Source organism: Euwallacea fornicatus, chromosome 4, assembly GCF_040115645.1.
Source record: "Euwallacea fornicatus isolate EFF26 chromosome 4, ASM4011564v1, whole genome shotgun sequence".
Lineage (NCBI taxonomy): Eukaryota > Metazoa > Arthropoda > Insecta > Coleoptera > Curculionidae > Euwallacea > Euwallacea fornicatus.
The window spans coordinates 4977054-4998570 of NC_089544.1; the positions used below are offsets into that span (position 1 = coordinate 4977054).

A 21517-nucleotide genomic window follows, 5' to 3' on the forward strand; every position below is an offset into this window, starting at 1 on the left:
TCTTTACCCTTACCCGTATAATTTAAAAGTATTGTTAAAACATATAGAATGCTTACATTTGACAATCACAAGTATTTCCCTTTTGCTTGCCTTGTACTGGGGGAAATATCTAAATTTTTTATGTCTTACTGTGCAATTTCCGCTAAAACGTGTGGACCCCACGTACTGACTATTTAGACTATATAGGATTGCGGCGCCAGGCAATAAATAGCCCCGATCAACAATGATACTCAAGTTGATCCTCATTTAATCATTTCATTAGGATAAAAGGAAGGTACCCAATACGTTTAATTTTTCTTTATTATTTTTAACAATCTACATCCTAAACTTCATATAAAAATTGTTTATATAATATCTAAAAAACCGTTGATTTGTATTTTAGACACCTTAATTTGCCCGCCTGAAAATACCAATATGTTTATTAAAGAGTTTCCACACATGTATGTACATACATATACACGAACCAGTTATCTACTTAAAACTGACATTTCGTTAAAACATATCACTAGTTTCCAAGGGGCCGAGACTTCAGAAAATAAATATTTACACCCTACTTAATTACGTGTTAATGTTGTTTGACGACAGAACTTTGTGTTTATATTGTTGTTTTATCGGCTGAACAAAAATCGACAGGTCAAGAAAATATTGACGGTGTAATTTTTCCACCCGTAAAACTTCTATTCTAAGTATTGCAGCAAAGGTATAAAAATTAAAGCTGATATTCACAGAAATCAAAAGCAATGGCAGTTTTTGGACATATCTCCAATATTTGGAAAAGCTCAAAAATTGTTTTCGACTTACTGGACATAGGTGAGATCTAGAGGTGTTATCAGCCTTGACTGTGTTATCTAGAAAATCTATAATGCAGAATCTTTTAGATAAAAAAATTAAGGAGAATTAAAGATCATAATGTAAAATGTGCCAAAAACCAAAAAGTGATAGGAACTCTTGCAAAAACGTAGAGAAAATTAATTTTGAGGCATCAAATCATGCCAGAATGCCACTAATAGAATAAGCAACGAAAGTTTCGAGATTGTTATTGATATTTTTACATTTGCTAGACATTATTATATAATACATATATAATAATTTTGTCATGACCTTAAAGAGTAATCAATTAGTAAACGACAAAGCATAAAAATAGCATCAAGAAAAGTCCAAAGATGATCCGTAGAAAGTATATTTAAAATATAGGATCACCGCTTAAGTGACGATTTTTCTGCGGATTTCGTTTAGGCAAATATCTCTGACATCCGATTGATTTAATTTAAACCTGATAGTAGACAACAGCAAGTGTTCAGTTATGGTGTGAATTTGGTGACATCATAATGAAGATGCTGTAATAAAAGAAATTTGTACAATTATGTTTGAGTTTTAATGTACTCATGTTGTCAATTATTCCCATAGATTAAAAGTGAAGCTCCTCAGTTAAATCAGTTACTCTTGAACTAGACGCATTCTTCAAAATGATTATTGCTATTACGGTACTGCTTTCCTAGGAAATCATAGATTTGTTCTGGTTAGAACATTTATCATCTCAATTCCTCCCATTGACCTGAATTTCCATTATTTTGTATGAATATAAGCAATCGTATAAGCTTTTTATTATTTCTGATTCTATTATGCTTTCAATCTTTGAAGTTTGGCCAATTTTTTTACATTATGATATTGTAAATCTACCTACCGTATTTTGATGAAAAATAAAGAATAAACAATTAAACTAGATACACGGACCATTGCAATAGAAAAAATATAAAAATCAATAACCCAAAATTACAAATTACACAGACTAAAAGGGAGGCTAATCTGCTGACCAGATTCTTTGACCATAAGGAATTCTAAAGGTCGTAAATCAAATTCCTATTATACAAAGCTTCAAAATATGCAGAGTGTTAAAAATTCAATTCTTTTTTTACTACCGTTTTTGAGATATAAATTGAAATTTGGCAAATTTCCAACTTATTGGAGCCTACAATATATATATAAATCAATCTACTGTGGTGTTTTTGGATTGGACTTCTTTTTCCATGGTATATCAATAGTCAGTTATTTGTTAATATTTAAATCTTCGACTAATTTAAAAGTTTTTTTTTATGCGTAGCGTTTGACAAATAATTAAGAAGTTATTCTATGTAGGCTCTAATAAGTTGCATATTCTCCACATTTCAATGTAGTATCTCAAGAGCTGAGGGAGAAGAAAACTTAAATTGACGTTTAATCTCTTACACATATGAAAGCTTTGAAAAATAGGACTCCAATTTGTCACCTTTACATTAGTTTATATTTAAAGAATCTGTGGTTAACGAATTAGCCTATTTTTTCCAGACACCCTTTCTTATCGTCAGCAAAATAGTTGTACCGTCATTTAAACAGAATTTTAATATAACACAATTTAGGAATAAAACGATTACAAATCTGGGCATTGAGACCAGCTCAGTTCATTGGGTTGGCTTTCGTTTTCTCGGACTTCCAAATTCTAATTCTTTCCTTGAGATCATCGACTGTAATGAAAACACATTTTTACTATTTTTGCTGTTATTACGCACTTTCTGTATTAAACGGAAATAGTAATTGAGGTTAATTACCTGGCAACAGCATGTCCTCGGTCAGCGGCTGCCTGTTAAACGGGTCGGTATTACTATTCAATAAATGTCTCATTATAACCGATCTGTCCATTATCTGGCCGCTGGGTAGCAACACTGGATCCGTCATCAAAGTATCCATCAGTGGATCTTTGAATTCGTCTGGAGCTTCTTCTAACCACTCATCCGATCTGAGGAAAACGTTTGAGTTTGTAATTTTTATGCATTATGGTAATTTAAATTTAATGCAATATTTTGACCAAATTGGAAAGAACATCAAATTTATCGATCCATTACAAAAAAAAGTTATCGGTCATACCTTTTTGGGAACACAGCGTTATTCAAATTATTTTTAATACGCATATATGGCATATTATATCTTAACGCTTCTTTTATTAACATATTATTACTTCAAATAAATTTCGACACATTGCTATAAGATGCCGAACTGCTGGTCTTTAATTTACCTGTGATTTCGTTCCACTACTCTATAAGCTTTCTCTGACAATTCCCTAAATCGTTCAATTTCTACCGCGGTTTTGATGCTGACTCGTTCCATGAGAGCTGCCGCATCATTGAACAGTTCTCTGCTGAAGGACCTCTGTAAACGATTTAAATTAAAGCTAAATCGTCTCTTAATATAAATATATTTTTACTTAAACTTTTAAAGCGAAAATTGCCCTGCTTCATCAAGAGTAATACATCATTGATGCATCTAATAAGATATAATTGTGAAAAGCATTGCCTAATTAAACTTTTTGGAAATTACGGTATTCTCATGAACAAAAAATATCCTATTTTAAACGTAAATACCTCGAAAACAGTAAAAATCTTGTATATTACGAAATATTTTTAGAATCATGAGAATACAAAAAATGCTTATTAGCCGAATAGTTACTCTGGTAAAACAAAACAGTTATTAGTAAATAAAATGAATCGCATATTCCATTACTGACATATTTCAAACTGTTAGACACGTACCTCATCACTGGCAAGAGCCTCCGCAAAAGTATCACAGTCTAAGTGCAAATAAATGTCGACTAATTGACTTAAAAGCCTCCGTGGTTCCCACCCATATTTATCCGGATTCTCCACCTAAAAACAATTTTAAATTGCTACAGAAAGGTCAATTGAATACTTTGTATCTGCACCTTCAAATCTTTGTACTTTTTGCCGCATAACTGCTGCAGATTGAAATTTAGCATAGACGCTAATCTCGACGCTAGTTCAGGCCTTAAGAATGGTTCCTTGATGTCCACGGTCAAGTAGTGGAACATATCGACAGTTTCACGTGCCAGAGTCAAGTAAGAGCGACATTGCCGCTCGTCAGCGCTCAGCTGACGCATGCGGCTTTGCTGCTGGTCACTTGGCAATTTTGACCTAAAGACAAAGCCATTATAAAACCCGTCTATGTATACAAACTAAAGGTTCGCACCACTTGTCGTCGTCAGCTATTAGCTCTTGGATTTCGTGGATTCGCTTCAAGGATTCCAAAGACTCGTCTAGCAGAAAGGTGGTGTCGTTCATCAGCATGTTGATAAATTTCACAAACTGGTTACCGCTCTTTGACTCATCGATAACCGCTTGTCTGTGAACTGGAGAAGCCCACATCCCTAGAAATTTCTTCATTTATTTATCTATTTTGTGGTTATATCACCTTAATATGCGCGCGCTGAAGTTTTTTCCGCAAAGATTCTACTACACGCTGCAATTTTTATTTAATGCATAAAGGTCGCAAATAAACTATATTACAGAGTTCTAAGGCGGAACAATTACGAACCCTAAATATCATTACTTTCCAACATAATCAAAATAATTTATGTTGAATTTCCACACCTTAATTTTTGATATACTATATACTTAACTCTCACCTTTAATGATAAGGCTTATGTGATACCTAATAGAAAACTTGTCGTAGAATTCCGAACTGGAACCAGTGGTCTCGACCTGCAAAACGCTGTTATTAGCAGGAAACCCATTTTCACGAGTAAAACAAAAAGTACGTCTGTGTAAAATTTCATTAAACAGCTTGGCAGAACTGTGCAGGAAATATGGTGAGCCATTAAGCGGTTATAAAGCGGCTCGCATCTTGGCTGGATGCTCGGTATTATCACAAAAACAACTTCAATCAGTTTGGCAACCAGGTACGGGTTCTTGATCATGTTCGAAGAGCACATTGTGACCAAGAGCCAGGCAATCAAAGGATCCTCAGCGTTGTCTGATATCACACTTGGAAAATATCTAAGTAACACGAGTGATGAAAATATATGTATTTGAAATAAATTCATTTATGATACTTACTGTAAAGCGAATAATAAAAATTCGGCGATATCTTCAACGTACCACTCGGGCAAAGCGTAAAACGCAGGAGTCTGAGGTGGCGGAAGAGGTAGATCTGGTACGGGGGTGCCGGGGCGATTTCCCGTCATTAAACTTAATAAGTATTCGCACACTGTGGTGTAGAAAATTAGAGAGCGACGCATTAGATTTTTGTCCAGTAGGCCTGCGTCTGCGCATGCTTTTGATCTGAAAATAAAAATATCGTTACTTAAAACTCGATATTTGTAGGAGACTCTCATAATTGGGAGCGGAATTATTATCGCAAACTTTCAATTGTAATAACTCTCGAAACAGACAACTTGAAACTAATAAACACTAATAAAAAAGAAAAAAATAATATGACTTTACCTATTAAGCTTTTTTAGCTGTTGTTTCCACTTCTTGATAAACTGCTTATTCCTACTTGCGAAGGGTGTGTTCTTCCACTGAACCTCGGCCGCTATCGTCTCATCGACTAATTTTTGTAGGTCCCTAATCGCCCTAAGTCTTCGCTGATACTTCTGGATGACCGGCAGCAGCGACAAGTGATGGCAGTGTAACGTTAAGAACCAACAAACGGAAGAGAAATTAGGCGCGGGAAACTCGTATGATTTCCCCAACTCCTCCAACCATTCGCCCACCTCTTGAGAGGAGAATTTCAGTCTTGTATCGTTCTGAATCTGAACTTTAGCCTCCGGATGGAACGGATACATTAAGTCCATTTTGTTGAACTTTATTTTCACGGCTAAGTATTGCAGTACACTCAGCAGATTCAACATGAATCCGTCACCTGCAAGTAGACGCTCCTCCATTGCCAGTTGAGCGCGTTTTTCGTTGTTTTTCAAAATGTCGCCCAGGTATTTTAAACACGCATCTCTGCTATCTTGGTTGGCCAAAATATAGTGAAATATCCTGTGCAGAGTACCGCGAATGTGTTCTAGTTCTAGCTGTAAGCCTTGTCGTAATGTGCTATCATTTGCGGCGTTTCCTACAATTTTGAATAAAGTTGTGGGAATGTGTGAAAGTTCAGTGAGATTAACCTGAAAACAATTTCTCGGCCACCTTTGGCGCATCTTCAGCGAATATAGAAATATCCAAAAAGGGGCCTAGGAAAGACATGGTGGTTAATTCGCGCCCTCCTGCATTCGTCAACGGTCCTGTTACGCCGAATTGAAATTGTTTAGTTATTAAGCTACATATTGGTCTAATGCCGCATCGTATGTCTGCAAGCTCGAATAACGCTTGCAGAGGCAGCCTAGATATTATGTTAATTAGAATAATCAACCTTACTATAACTATTATCTAAATCACCTATGTTGGTCTTCAACCACACACGCCTCCCTCATCATCCTGAATAACCCTTGAAGAATCGGACTGAAAACTTTAGAGAATACATCCTCATTTGTATGAGTTCGAGTTACTAATTCCGTCAAAAAACCTCTACAAAGGAAAATTACCTTATTGGCTGAATTTTACTATTAATAATTTTAAACATACCTAGGAACAGTTTGATGTACTATCGGCGAAAGCAAAGGAGACTTTCCATAACCTTCGTCTAAGCCTGGTACAAGTTTTCCTTGAAGCACTAGGGCAGTGTATTGGATAATTTGTGCTCTAACCTCGGTTAAGACGTCGCTTAGCGGAGGAATACTGGATCTGGGTAAGAGTTATATAATGTAAGTGCTAACCGTGTTTTTATTACACAATTTGTTGTTAAAGTTTAAAAAGGGGTTTTCATCTAACTGAGGTACGCACCTTTTAGGATGATTCCTCTCTTCCTGGGAAACCCTATTGTACGACTCCATTAGAAAACTCGTCGCCAAATTAATTGGACATGCATCATCCAGCTTCTCCTTCATAACTAGCACCGGCACAGGGCATTGCATATCACTAGTGCTCGGGCTACTTTGCACGGGGCTCACGGATCCCGAGTGCAAACTATAGGTATCAGTGATGTCTTGACTAGGAGGAGTAATATTTCTAAACGGATTTTCTCCCTTTCCTATTACCGACAGCATCTCCATAATAGCATTTGAAGTAAGATCGCGAATAGTAATATGCGGGTTTTCTTTCAAATATTCGGCAATTTGTGGTAAAAACACACGAGATGGGGATGACTTTGTAAACGAAGCCTGTAAAATTCGAGCCACGCTTTCTTGTAACTGCTCCACACTGAGTTCAGTAGATGAGGAGGTGGTTCTATGTCGGTGAATGTCCTTTTTTTGCAAGTCCGAGTCATCCACTTCCATGTTTTCAAACCCGGAATCTATGTCTGTATTAGCGCCTAGCTTGTCTGCACACCCACTAGCTTCATCCACTTCCATGTGAATCGAACTAGTTTCAGAATCGCTTCTCACAGGTGGAGCCCTAGATCTTTGCTTCGAACTTGACGGAAGTTGAATATCGATAGGTTTACTTGGTTCCTTTAAGCAAAAAAACACGCACTGTTTTTCGTTTCTACTTATTTACATATTAACAGTACGCCGAAAAATAACGAACTTGAGGTTGAACCTACAAATCCTAAATACCGTAGAATACATTTTTGAAGGGCATGTTGTAGAGCGTAAAAAGATCGATAAAAAATATGAACGACAAAGTGATATTCATTTTTCATATCTTTGTTAAAAATTTCACCACCAAAATTTCTCAAAACTTATATATTTTTATTTAATATATTGTTGAATATGTTACTAATTAATGATAGGCACTGTGCCTCATGTTAATCGCTCGTTAAAACAAAATAAGGCCTAAATGTCTGCAATTTGATGGCCCCATGGGAGCTGCCTTAAAAACTGAAACAATTTTAGAATTGTTTTAGCAAGTTTTAATTTCTCAGGAAATATTCCTTGTAAGGATGGAACTTTCATTTATAACAATAATGGCTGATAAAAATAGAGCAGCACATTCCAGAACGATAATTGGAATTCCATCAAGATCCAATACGTACTTATTTAACAATTTCGTAATTTAATTGAATATCTCATTCGGCTTTATTGAGAACAACCTATCATTATGTGGTTGTTTTGTTGTTTGTCTAAAATGATAATTTCCTTTTTTACTGCCGTTATCTAATACCAGACATATATTGGGTATTTCTGGAAAGTGGTTTCCCTAAAATTTTTTTCACAATTTTTAAAATAGGGATTTTACTTTTTCATCTTATAATATTTCGACAATTTGTCATTTTTTGCACGTGTGACAATTATTTACGATTTCAGGTTTAACAGGTAGTAGGAAACGATGCTAATTTGACTATTTTAAATACATATGGTCTTTCTGAATAACATTTACTTTCAGCAAAAAAATATTGAAAATAAAGGAAAATTTGAATTCAAAAAAATTTGCAAGTGTTTGGGGGGGGGGGGGGTAGAAATTTTGTAGAAACGCCCAATATTTTATATAATCAAATATTCTCTCAAGTCCTTATCCATGAAATAGTTATAATAGAAAGATGCTTGAAAGCTCCTAATTATTTTCAGTGTAAAATTCATAGATGCATATAATTGTGTGTACTAACATAAATGTGTCTTAAAATGTTACACTTTGTCTTTAGAATCTCGTATGCAAATATCTACACTGACAATATCTATTGACCCTGTGAAATTAATGGACTTAACTTACCTTGAACACTCCATGACGTTCCGCTTTTTCCTTTTCAACCACAGGCATGGCGTTAATCTCACTTTTTGAGCTCGACTTTTCAATTCCAACAGCGTTTGTAGAAGGAAAAAACTTGTTTTCCAGCGAATTTCCCTGAGATTCGAAGGCCGAAGGGCTTTGACCCTGAGTAGTAGACATGGGTGATTGTGATATTGGAGTAATTGGTGGTGAGATTGAGTTTGATGGGGAGCCACTTTCGAGGGCTGCCAATCGGGCCAAGCGACGGCGTCGAATCTAAACACAGATTAATGCATGGTTCAATGCCTGATTACCGAAAATTGACGCTGTCAAGACACAGTATGTAAAAAAATATCATTAAATCAGTTTAAAAGCTTTAAAATAGAGGGATAATATCATGACAAAATTTTGATAAGGAATATTATCGTTTTTCTAGATTTTCATTAAAAGTTTCTGTAAATCTTGAAACGCTCTGTATTTATAAGTTAAACTTGTTGTATAACAATATTTTAACAATTCAAACTTTATCTAAGCCTGTAACTAAAAAACGAGAGGAGATTGGTCACATTGCAGTCAATTTTTGAATTTAGAAAGTTCAAATGAAGACAAAAGATTTTAATGTATTAAATTTTTTTTAAGCAGGGTATTTCAGCTTATTTGCCAGAATCAGCTGGCAAGATCTATTGATTTGGGTGAGGTGACCTAATCTTGCATTTAAAAAACACATTAAAATGTATGCAAGCACATGCTCCTGTAAAAACAACAAATTTTTTATACTAGCTGCACAATAAAGGCGTCATCACTTAAGAAAAGTGGTAGATCAAGTAAATGTAGGATTGCTGAAGCAATTTGTTATTTACTATGTTTTTCTACTGATTACCCTTCATTATTAAGTTGCTAATGAAAAATGAATTAGTACTGACATTCTTGAGGTCCAAAGGTGCATGGAATTGGTTCTGAGGGTGTTGATACTAGAAATATCACTTGTCAAGTTTTGCACTTGGGGATAAACCCCAGGATAACTAATCCCACTAACTTTCAGAAAATGACTAATGAATGTAACTGTAAGCAGTTATGGATGTTTCTACAGTAATCTCAGAAGTCTAGTGCACACAGAGTTGCTAATCAATTGAGTGCCAAGTTTTTTGTTTATCTAATTAACTAATAATTAAGTAATGGAAAGAAACTAGGCAATAGGCAATGTTGGCAACAGATAACATTATTGCATTGTTCACTGAACAATGACTGATTCCATGCATAAGCTACATTAGAAAGCCCAACAAAGCCACAAAGATAAATCTATTTCTACACCAGGTAAACTGGATGTAAGCTAATCAATACATGAATGGGACTTGACTTTAGCTTTCAGTCCTCACTGCAGCCTTGAAGAGATTGTGGCTATTGGAATACCAATAATTGTTTACAAGGCCAACAAAACTAGGTTCTCAGCTAATGCTGTATGGAAAAATGTATTAATCAAAGGTTTTTGGAGCGCATTTTGTCTCCAGAGGCAATTTGCCATTACGACTTCGAGTTGGTTTGAATAGGAACGAGGCACGTTGTTTGCAACGCAGTCGTTTAGCAAACAGAGCAATTGATCTAGCTAAATACACGATAACAAAGGAACTTGAAAATCAGCCTGCGAAATTTGCTTACCTCTTCCTGGCTAAGCTCGCTCATTTTGTGACGATTTTCTGTGTTTAACGAAATAGGTATACGTACAGATTCTTGAAGTTTCTTCTGAATTTTTATATTTGTTTGAAAACGCACCGCAATTCCCTAAATAAATACCCACTAAAATAAATTTTCAGTCTGCACTCGAAGTTCGACGTCAAAACTAATGTCAGTCACCCCTTTTAACAGCTGAGTGTACGGACTAGTGATTGTTCTCCCGTTGGCCATTAGACTGAATAAACATTTTGCAAAATCATGCTTGTCATTCACAGTCTGAAAGACACATATGCTGCGCCACACTCGGATTTCCTATCTTCCTCGATCCCATGACACTGTCTCATATTTGGCTATTTCTTTCTTCAGAACGATGTCGGGGCGGTGTAATAAAATTGCCACGGTGCCAGTGTTGCCGGCTGGCGCTCGAGCTTCGCAGGAACAAGGCCATCTGCTGCGCACTTTCTTAGGTTATTTTTTCTCTATTTCGGAAAATTCGAAAAAATACGGCGTCTATTTACGTGTAAATGAACTTGGCCGCGAATTCTCTTTGTTTTTCCGTGGTTATTTCGGTAGATCCATGTTATTTTATCGCGGTTAAAAGTATAATCAGATGCGCGAGGAAAAATAATACTAATATGTGAATTAATACCTAGTCATGCTTTTACGTTTTTAAAAACAGTTTGCAATTATTTAATTTTTTAACTTAAGGTTAGGATTAATTAAAATAATATTTAAGTTTTTTTTTCTGTATACAGGGAGAGTGAGCAAATGGCTAAACCTCGTAATTTTTCCGTTATTTCATATCAATAATTGGAGATTTAGATGACTTATATCAGATAATATGAGGAATTTTTATAAATAATTTACAATATTTTCTTATTTCTGGTTTGATCAGTGACAGCCTTAAAATTTTTAAATGAGATATCTTGTGTATTTAAACAACTTCAGCTTTCCATAGATTTCCAATAATCATTAGAAAATTCATGCAGATGGGGTGTCTAAAATTTCAACAATTATTATTACTCATTTTTAACCCAAAAATTTTAAAATCTGCTAAAAGAAAAATGCGACTCATTGTCAGTCCAAAAACATGTTGCTACAGAGCATTTCAAGCTAGGCAAAACTATCTTTTTTTTTTAATACCCCTCTTTATATTAAAATATCTGAAATCGCATGTTATTTTACTTTTAGATGTATAATCTATTAATTACGTTAAAGAAATTAGTCAATATAAAAGAAAACAGCTACGATGTAAAACTTTTATATAAAATAAATATATAGTAATTCAAAATTCAGTATAAAGAAATTAGAGGCGCATTTTTGAGGTGCAAATAAGACTTTTTCCTATAAGTGTCGGTTCGTAAATGCTTAGTTTTCGATATACAGGATGTGATTATATTCTCATTATCAAAATTAATAGTAGTCTCTGAATGTGTTGTTTTGACAATTCTACGTGTTTTTCGTCGAATTTGTTGACAAGTGCGTGAGCTGAAAGTTAGTAGGTTTCGTCTGATTTTAAAATTCCAAAATTGTTTCGACTACATTATTATTAAGTTTTTATAAATTTGCATTTTTTAAAATAATAATCTGTTTTCTTCCTGCATTGTTCCTAACAATTGTAGATTTCACCAAATTTGACAGAAAACGTGTAGAAGTGTCAAACCACGCAGTCATAACCTACTATAAACTTTAATAATAAAAATATATTAACACCTTGTATATCGGAAACTGAGAATTTGCGGATTCACGTTTACGAAAAAGAAAGTTATATTTTGATCTTAAAAATGCGCTTTTAAATTCTTTTTTACTGACTTTTTAATCATCCTCTATATAAAAGTTTTTGACACGGAATATATTATGCCTAATTGTTTTCGCTGAAATGAGTCATTTATATTTCATAATGGCAATGTGTACGTGTATATATGTTTAACTAATCTTTTTTTCAAAAATTGAAGATAACACTCATTAGAAAAAATAAAGTTGATGATGTTTGTCGAAAATTAAAACGTCAGACTCAAATATAGCCACGTTGTAGAAGAAGGTTATTTGCAATAATGAAGTATCAATTATTTAGCACCACCTTCCCAAATAAACTGAGGAAAAGATAAAAACGTTTTTCCAAAATTTTCATTCATTTCCAAAGATTTTTTAATTAAAATTTTAAATTAAAAAAAATCTTGTAATGTAACGAACCTCGGTGGTTTTTATGGTTATCCAGATCCCGAAGGATAATCTCCAAAAACTGACACCTTCTACAAGGTGATTCATTATTAATGGGACAACTGAAAGCTGGAGATACTGCACGTTAAATGGTGATAATTGGAAAAAATATGTTTTATTCGAAAGTTGATAGTTTCCGATATACTTTGACGGATAAATTTTGACTTTAACACTCTGTTGCAGGGTGTTGAAAGGCAAAATATAAGTTTTTGTATTTGCCGTTATTCTGGAAATATTTAGGTGAAAAATTGAAAATTCTTGAAAATTTCTAAAATTATATTTTTTTAGGTGACGAATACAATACGTTTTGTAATTTCCGCGGTGCTAATGAATTAATGTAAAGATAAAATTTGAACCTAGTGTTGGTTGAATAGAATTTTCTGGAAAACGGGTCGAGATATCGAAATGAAATAATACATAGTTAATGGAAAAATGATTTCTCTTTCAGAATTTGAATCAAATTTCATGTTAGAGATACGAGATAAAAGGTTATTAACTGTAAATTCTTTAAAATTGACTGTAAGTGCCGCCGTCTATTAGTAATGCGGAAATTACTAATCTTACGTGGTTCGTCATCTAAAACTATAACTTTAAAAATTTTCAAGTGTAAGCTAGATTATTGAATTTGTAATTTAGATGTTTTTAGAATAATGACAAAAAAAGAATTAAAATTTTAACTTTTAACACTGTGTATATTCGAAACTCTCAAGTTTTGGAGACGGCATATTTTCTCCAACAGTTATCATGTAGTATCTTCAGCTTTCGGTTGTCCCCTCGTTAGTGAATCCCCCTATATATTGGATCACATAAGAAAAGTGAACCATGCCGAAAAGTTCTCAATTGCAGGAACAGTGAGATAATTTCGATATCTTTGTACACACAAAATCATATTCAGTGGACTAAATTCACTCATAAATGAGTGACGAATTTAAGCTACTGCCTAGAGATCAATCATATGAGCTTACCTTTAATTATCCTGTCCAGTAAACCTGTGACATGCAGTTGCAATGACGATGTCGTTTTCCTGATAACTGTTTGTGCATCCAAATTATTTTGTGTATAAAAAAATTTCTATTACTCATCCAAAATGAACGAAACGGCTGAAGACTTAAATTATGATTGCAACTACAACATGTTTCTTGCAAAAACCATGTTGCCCTATTTGAAAAACACCGATGGTAAGCATCACTCCAGGCTAAAGATGGTGGCTCGGGGGACCATGATGGAAGTATCTCATCTGTTATAGATAGACAAAAGGCAGTTCGATGGATGAAGAAACTGGCTACCTGTAACAGATCAATTAAGGAAATGAAATTGAGGAACGATTTTATGTGTTATTTAGTAATTAATATACAAGAGGGAGAGCTGCAGCCTCCCTTCACAAAACCGCCCCCGGCAAGCCCCCTTCCGGACATTGCTCATCTTTTGGTAAGAACTTTTTATTTTAGAACTGTTATTGCTAAAAGTTTTTCACATCCTAACAGCATGGTGGTGTAATGGAACCAAATCTAGACGAATGGCGAGACGAAGGACAAATGGGGCCAATGTTATATAACCGCTCTCCTGATGGAGGGGCCTTTCTAGCCGCCCAACCGGTACCCAGATGCGGAGCCTTTTGCTATCTGGCAGTAGTGGCTAAAGATCCCAAAAAGAAATGATTGTTATTTAATCGCATAGGTTATTCTTAACTAATGACAAAGTAATATACTTGAAAAAACTCAATTGTCCGTGAATTCATTGTAAATTTATGTGACTTAGCATATGGAAATGAACAATTCTCAAGTAGGGTTGGTGTTTTTGTGGGAACTTTAGGGGTTCACATAGGAGGATCTGGAATTCAGAATTACTTCGGAATCAAAAAGACTTTCGAACAGTAAGTAGTAGAAAGTTTTATTGTATAATAAATATTAATTTTAAGTATTGCATGGTACAAGGTTGATGCGTAATTTTTGTGATATTCCATATGATAATGTTTGATGTTCAATGTATTTTATAATAGATGGCCTTAAGGACCGCGTTGCTAATTTAGTTGTATGGTGTTTTCAGTTGCCTATCTAATACCGCGTGTTCTTCAAATTGTACTCAACAGTTTTCGAGATTTCAGAGCTTGAGCATGGATGCTGATGGAACTTATCTGAGACCCTGAACATTTGATGAATTTCAAAAGGAGAGTGATGCAATTGTTACTACGAAAAATTTGTGTAGCACCTTAAAGGAGAAAATTGTAGATTTAGGACTATTCAAAGATGGTTCGGAAAATTTGGAGTTGGAAATTTTTACTCTAAAGTCGAACCTCATAGCGGCAGACGCTTTAATTTTATTGACGATACTATAAAGGCCATAATAATGGAAGACCCACTTGTAATCGACAGAGAAGTAGAGAAAAAGAAGTGATATGATCATATGACAATATATTGATATATGAAGAAATTAGGATACGATGAAAAACTTAGATGTTAGGAACCACATGAATCGAGCCAAGCCAACCTGGCAACTCGCTCTACTATACAAGTTGTCCCAAAAATGTATGGATAAACATTAAGGGATGATAGGGTACATCAATACAAACTTTTTCGTTAATAAAAATGTCTGCAAATAAAAAAAATACGTTGATTTCTCATTTCAAAAACTTACCGCTATACGTCGATGAATTGAAAGAGGAGGTTTTGTAGCTTGGATCGCGCATTCTCCTTATCTCAACACCCTAATTTTTTTCCTTTGAAGTTATTTCAAATCTCTGGTTTACGAAACGCCTATTCGTAATGAGGAAGATCTCGTAGCAAGAATAATGGCCAGTTAAACATATCTAGAAGTTATTCCCGCAATATTCCATAGGGTCTACGACTCAATGAAATGACGGTGCAACTTTGTATTGAAGTAAAAGAGAAATATATTGAACAATTGTTGAAAGTCATAGTTTATTTATTAACAAAACAACGTCTAACACGAACAGAATGTGATTATAACGACTAAAACTTACTGCATTTTTTCTGCTCAAACGGTTAATTTAAGGGTATATGTTTATTTAAGAAAAAAGTTTGTATTAATGTGCCCCACCACCCCTTAAAGTTTTTCAGTATATTTGTGGAACACCTTGTATGTACTTTATTATTCACAAGGAATACTTTTGAACTTTTTTTGGGCCTGTTGATTACTCGAGAGAAAAATGTGGATTAGATGTGATAATCCAGATAAAAAAAGGCTAGATGTTTTCCAACTCAGTAGATTAGAGCAGTGCTTAAACCCAGAATACACCGACAAAAATGAACGTTCTGTGTCTAGTGGGACAGAAAAGAACCTATACATAATGAACTTTTGCCACCTGTGCAATGCACTAGTGTTTACTGTGATCAATTTTCATAGTTGGATTTAAAAATTTAAAAACAGGATGAGCACTAACCAATCACAAAGGTGTGTTTCTACATAATGATGCCTGACCACAGGACGCATTTAAAACTAGACAGAGATTAGACCAACTAAGCTATGAAGTTCTTTCCCGTCCACCTTACCCTCCAGATCTGGCATTATCAGACCATTACTTGTTATTGCTACTACAATATTTTCTAGATAGGAAATCATTTGGTATTGAAGATGATGCCAATAATACACAAAAAAATATATTTTTTTGCGGCCAGGATCGATAAGCTTGTTATTAAGAGGAGACGTTATTGATAATAACGGGTAATATGTTGACTCTTAATTAAATTTCTTTTCTAAGTTATTTCAATCTCAATTTCCTTCAAAAACACGACAGAAATTATGTAATAATTTTATATAAATGGATAATTATCGAAGTTATTTAATTAAATTTTATATGTGCAGTATAGTACCAAAGAAGGAAACGTTATACAAAATAGTGTATAAATTGCTTAACTTTCCGGGCCGTACCACCTGCCATAAAGCTTGACGTTGCAGAACAATCTGATGGTGAGGAAGTAGATAATTTCTATAATTGACAAGGCTGATAAGCCGGTAAAAAGACCTAGCAAACCTCCGAAATTGGCCAAGAAATCGGTAGGTCCGTATAGTTCGTGCCTCTTAGAAGTCACAAATTGGGAGGTCTTGAAGTAAAGCATTAACTTGGACATTTTTACTCTGCAACATTTGACTTCTAATTACCTACGACAGTAGGCATTGAATGTATATAATCTTACTTGTTTTTGGACGGTAATCTGGACAACATTATGTCAGGTTTGTCCTGCCAATCCCACTTTGCCTGTGAAATTTCGACAGAATAAGACAGATCTGAACACAACGGGAGACAATTACAATTGGGCATCTAAAAAACTCCGTTTATGTCATGTTGCCAACAAAAATATTTCTACCTTAAAAACTTCCTCCGTTTTGTCAGCTTCTATATGTATGGTATCATTAATATTTGATGTTTTTAACTTTTTCTTCTTCTTTACTTCATTCATAGATTTTATCAAATCACCGATTTGCAAGGCCTGTTCAGCCTCGTCCATACAATTTTCTTTCGAAGCTCCGCATATGTTAGTACCGTTTTCTCCTAATAATTTTGGTGAAAATGTTTTTAATGTTCTCAAAGCTACATATTTTCGTTAAAACCCTGTTAAAGCTTATACTTACTTGGCATAAAAAACTTGATACAACCGCATTTCTTTAAAGTAAAATTTGTCAAACACTCAACATGACAGTTCAGTTGAGTGTAAATTTTGAAGAACCTTAAGTACCTCTCGGAAGGAAAAAAGCACTGCCTGCGTTCTGGATCGTACATCTTCACATTGTTTGAAGTCGATATCATGGCCGGTTGTATGGAACCTAATACGGCCTCATTCAATGGTACTCTAAAATATTGGTTGCTTGCCCTGGGGAGCCTCATGGGAGTATGGAGAATTACCTTAAGGGATTAAATGTAATAGTGAACATTTAATACATTTATTTCTTACTTTGAATCCTTGAATAGAATCCTTGCAAGTGGGATCCAAGTCGTCTTTGAATGCCATTAGGGTCACCGACAGTGCAGATTTTACCCCAGGGAACTTTGCACGTTTGGGGTAAGTGTCCACTTTTTCGTTTAAATATCCTTCATCTAGGTTCCAAGTAAGGTTTTCCCTTTCAGGGTGCTCTCCAAAATTCTTATAGTGCATTCTAACGCCAATTATTTTGTTCATAGTAATAAATTCAATTTGCTTGATAATGAGAATACCTACACGTTACTTCGAAAAATATCTTCTCTGTCTAACATATTGAACGCGTAGCATATTCCTTCATCTGTGAATATGGGGCTGAATATGTGATGGCAACTAAACTTTTTCCCCATCCAAGAACATTCGTATAATGTTTTTCTTCTTCTGACCTAAAATATCTAAGGCATAAGCAATCTTATAAGAAAAATATTCCATATAGACAGCTTACGTTGTCTAAAAATTTAAATATATCCTCAGAAAACGTTGGACTCTGTGATTTGACCTTTCTGCGGACATCGCAAATCATGCTCATGTAAAGAGAACCAACTTTTCTAAAAAAAAAACAAAGTTTAAAATGAGGCATTTTGGTGTTAAAAATTGTCACGAAAGTTAGCACAATTATAGTAGTTGACTTCATATTCTCTCTAATTTCAATTCTAAAATTGATCCAATAAGAGGTAAGATGTCCTGGGAAACATCATTGTAGGTGAATTCGCCGTAGGGTAGATCATGGGCTCATAGGGACATTATGGGAAAATCTGATTGGAAATTTGTCTTTATCTGAAATCTTGTACAAAATTACGACTGAATAAGTGTAGGGCTTTTTTGAGGTAGTTGAATCTTGTGGAATGTCAAAGAGCGGCTCTTCTTGGGTGAACTATCATGAGTTTTTTGGTATAACTAGCAATACACAAATTCTTTTAAATATATCTGGTGTCTAATTAATAATGGCACATGACTCTAATATTTCGTCGCTTAGATCTTTCTCATTTAGGGCTGGAGCTTTATAAACTAGTGATTTATAGTAACCCCACAGAAAATATTCAAAAGAATTTAAATTTAGTGATTTAGAAGGCCAGGCTTGCCAGAAGGAAGAATGTGCGAGTTTTTATTTTTATCTAATTTTCACTAATTTGGAGTAAGTATCTAGTAGAGCAACAGTCTAACATAGAATATGATAATAAATAATATAATTTTCCGTTTTTTTTCAAAAATTTTCAGCTATTTAACTTACGAACTTCTTCCAATGCAGATTTAAGTTTAAACTCGTCTTTTTCCAAAACTACTATTTTTAGCAACAAATACTAAAAGTTATAGTTATTTAAATCCAGGAACAACATTGTATCAATCAATAAAAAAAATTGGAGTCGTTTATCTCAAAAACCAAGCTGATACAAACACACGTTCGGATGAACTTCTTTTCTTAAAATTAGTCAAAGATTCGCCCTTTAAAATTTATACAAGTACTTAATAAACATCCCGTGTAATACAATACTTATTTAGAACTATATCGATTTGAAAAATTATATTACGTAAACCAGTGTACTGCTTACCGCACTCGCCCCAGTGTGGTAAATGCTACTGACTGCACGCTTGTATATCAAGATACTTAATCAAATATGTCTTACTTGTATTGCTTACTCTATATCGGTAAGATTATAATCTATTCCTTCCACACCTCCATTCTGAAGCTTTAAATAGACGTTCGTATGATTATATAAATTCCTCATACTCTTGGATTCTGGACAAATGGTGACTGCCGGGAACGGAATGCTGTGGATTTTCGTCTCTCTGGTATCGAAGCTCACTATCACAGGACTTGAGTTCCATTTCTCGTATACGTTTGCGATGAAATATATACATATTACTACCACTATGCTGAACACAATAAACCACCATGTTCTAAAAAATTGTTTTTTGAAATAATTATTTACCTAATAAGTCCTGAAAGTGGTATTTTCTCGCAGAGGGCTGCCATTGCCCCAACGACGATAAGCGAATTATTATGTGCAAGCGGTTGTGTTCGAAAAGTGCACTTTTCCGCAAGCGCGTTGAAAACAGCATTACAAAACACATGCGATTTTTTCTTACCTTTCAAAGTAGGTACGTTTTTCTCCAAAATATCGAAAGCCATGTATGCTACTACAATGGCAGTATTCTCTAAAGTAGCACCTAATACTTTTGCAAAATACCGGATCTTGAATGCCTACTCGTCTTCTGCGTGGTTCTGCTATTGTCATATCGTTCTCTGAAATAATGGTGTCCGCCCTTTCGAAGTTCTCGTTTGGTAATACGAGTGTGGTAATGGGGAAATAATGGTTACATGTATTTAGGTGCAGCTGACCTGATATATTAATTAGCCGTAGGTAATATTTCAATTAGATAGAGTACGCGCGAAGGACAGTAGTATTTTTTGGCGTGAGGATGAATACATTTACGATACAGAAGGGAAGTCAGAAAATATAGGTCCCGTTTTAGCTGTATGTAGAGCAAGTCCAATTATGAAGGAAACTTTACAAAAACTTGTTTCCCAAAGGAGAAATAGGTTTATCTCCCCTTTGGAAATGAAGGAAAAAATAGCTGCATTACATGTTATTTCGTCATAGAACTTAAATGACCGAGTAGCGTAGGTAGCTACCGCACAAAAAAGTTCGAGGTAGTAAAAGGGGGTCACCCTCTGAAATATACCATCCTGATGTTGATTTTCACCATGATTTATAAAATATCATGGATACTACCTAAACTTTAAACCTGCATGGTCGAAAATTCAATTGAATATCTTAAAAACCGAAAGTGCTATGAAATAAACAAATTTTTCTACTCTGTTTGGTTCAAAAGCGGAAATTGGTTAAAAAGATCGAAATTTAATCGAAAATTGGGTGAGATTTCCAATCGATATTTTTAAATTAATCATTGATAAAATTAATGCAATTTTCTTTTCAAAGCAATGCCTGTAACGTCAAACTCAACTTTAATTCATACATATGTAGATTCGAAATTAAATTGTTATTTTAACATGAAAATCCCTTTATTTGGGATTAATTAAAAAAAACTCTTCCTTGTTCAGCAATTTCGACAGGGAATAACGTGCCGACTCTCTCTAGGGGATAACTAGCTTTGTAGGTTGCAGAGTTGATTACGCCCATGTCCTAATTAATCACTTAAAATATCTGATGACTCTAATGATATTTGAAAAGTACATAAATGAAAGTTTTGCCTTTTTGTACGTAAAAAATGGGTTAATAAGAAAATTGGTAAGTAAAATAATCAGTTAAATGTTTTGGACATGTTTAATTCAGTAAACCCATATTTGGTACTACTAAATTCTATCTAATCTGAGGCAGAGAAACTGAAAAAAATATGCAAGGAAAGAACAACTGAAGTTCATTGGACAACGAATATAGAGTATTCATGAGCTCTTTTGTAAAGAGTTACAATGTGATATCTAGAAAAAGGTTTAAAATACTATTATTAAATTAGGGTTTAGTAATGGAGGCACATGGCAGGGTTTCCTGGAACTATCTAGCTAAACTTCGATAGGTGGTTCTACACATAAAGTGGTATCGAAAATGTAAGGTAGAAAATTTCAGAAAACTCAGGTCACTTTGAGAAAATTAATTTTTTTTATTTTTGAGGACTTGTATCGTGTTCTGCAATCTAAATGCCCCCATATCTTACTTTGTATTGCCGCTAAAAAATTCGAATAGTACTGTTGGTAAATCACTTAAATTTCCTATTTTAAACAATCATTGTGAGTTCATATTATTTACCCTTTGTTGACTTTTCAAAGACTTGAAAGTAACACTTCTGATTTTTTTTCCCTTTTGATAAATTTTCAATTGTTCATTACTCCAAAAGATTTCCCTTTTTATACCATTTTACTCTTCATGAAAAACATCTAGAACCAAGAACTTTTCTACTGTAGTACCGTTACCTGAGTTTACCTTATTTTTAAAACAGTGAGAGAGATGTCAGTTATTGGAAGCCACCTGTACAGAGAAAAATTCTATGGGCACCGGCCCTCGATTCAAGCGCCCAACTCGAACTCCGAACTCTTGACCCGAACTCCGATCTCGAACTTTGAATCCGAACTGTGAGCGCGCATATTATTCTCATATGAATCTAGATTTTGTCTAAGATCTTCAGATGGACTTGAAAGGGTATGCAAGAGGCCAG

General features: G+C 34.5%; 3 protein-coding genes across 5 annotated transcripts; 1 reads left to right on the plus strand and 2 right to left on the minus strand.

The window, feature by feature from the left end:
- Positions 1–282: 282 nt before the first annotated feature.
- Positions 283–10511, minus strand: Ube4B (Ubiquitination factor E4B). Its single transcript, XM_066281515.1, has 16 exons — positions 10176–10511; positions 8523–8795; positions 6657–7324; positions 6399–6557; positions 6213–6341; positions 5942–6156; positions 5271–5889; positions 4884–5108; positions 4586–4823; positions 4454–4529; positions 4018–4195; positions 3734–3962; positions 3564–3677; positions 3050–3183; positions 2586–2773; positions 283–2501 (listed from the first exon to the last, which is right to left on the minus strand). Exons 1-16 carry the CDS (start codon positions 10197–10199, stop codon positions 2434–2436), a joined length of 3537 nt encoding a protein of 1178 aa, XP_066137612.1. The 5' UTR covers positions 10200–10511; the 3' UTR covers positions 283–2433.
- Positions 10512–10634: 123 nt separating this feature from the next.
- On the plus strand, positions 10635–14438 carry LOC136338815 (uncharacterized). Of its 3 annotated transcripts, none has more exons than XM_066281538.1 (4): positions 10635–10898; positions 13395–13588; positions 13657–13838; positions 13895–14132. In XM_066281538.1, exons 2-4 carry the CDS (start codon positions 13498–13500, stop codon positions 14066–14068), a joined length of 447 nt encoding a protein of 148 aa, XP_066137635.1. In that variant the 5' UTR covers positions 10635–10898; positions 13395–13497; the 3' UTR covers positions 14069–14132. The 3 variants fall into 3 exon arrangements, with proteins under 3 accessions (XP_066137635.1, XP_066137636.1, XP_066137634.1); XM_066281539.1 differs by having other exon boundaries at positions 10637–10759; XM_066281537.1 differs by lacking the exon at positions 10635–10898 and adding an exon at positions 14169–14438 and having other exon boundaries at positions 11713–13588; positions 13895–14109.
- Positions 13894–19618, minus strand: LOC136338806 (pickpocket protein 28-like). The gene is made up of 9 exons (XM_066281528.1): positions 19433–19618; positions 18983–19243; positions 17790–17892; positions 17585–17730; positions 17321–17522; positions 17001–17271; positions 16736–16920; positions 16565–16689; positions 13894–16505 (listed from the first exon to the last, which is right to left on the minus strand). The coding sequence occupies exons 1-9, from the start codon at positions 19579–19581 to the stop codon at positions 16280–16282; spliced, it is 1668 nt and encodes a 555-aa protein (XP_066137625.1). The 5' UTR covers positions 19582–19618; the 3' UTR covers positions 13894–16279.
- Positions 19619–21517: the final 1899 nt, after the last annotated feature.

Excerpts from the sequence above, each read along its gene's own strand:
- Ube4B (XM_066281515.1), bottom strand. The coding sequence starts at position 10,199 with ATGAGCGAGCTTAGCCAGGAAGAG. Across the intron at positions 7,325-8,522 it reads AACGTCATGGAGTGTTCAAG|GAACCAAGTAAACCTATCGA; the intron begins GTAAGTTAAGTC and ends TTTTGCTTAAAG. Across the intron at positions 2,502-2,585 it reads CGAGGACATGCTGTTGCCAG|TCGATGATCTCAAGGAAAGA; the intron begins GTAATTAACCTC and ends TTTTCATTACAG.
- LOC136338815 (XM_066281538.1), top strand. The coding sequence starts at position 13,498 with ATGAACGAAACGGCTGAAGACTTAAATTATGATTGCAACTACAACATG. Across the intron at positions 13,589-13,656 it reads CTATTTGAAAAACACCGATG|ATAGACAAAAGGCAGTTCGA; the intron begins GTAAGCATCACT and ends CATCTGTTATAG. Across the intron at positions 13,839-13,894 it reads CGGACATTGCTCATCTTTTG|CATGGTGGTGTAATGGAACC; the intron begins GTAAGAACTTTT and ends ACATCCTAACAG.
- LOC136338806 (XM_066281528.1), bottom strand. The coding sequence starts at position 19,581 with ATGACAATAGCAGAACCACGCAGAAGACGAGTAGGCATTCAAGATCCG. Across the intron at positions 17,731-17,789 it reads TATTTAAATTTTTAGACAAC|GTCAGAAGAAGAAAAACATT; the intron begins GTAAGCTGTCTA and ends TAGATATTTTAG. Across the intron at positions 17,523-17,584 it reads GATATTTTTCGAAGTAACGT|AATGCACTATAAGAATTTTG; the intron begins GTAGGTATTCTC and ends AATTGGCGTTAG.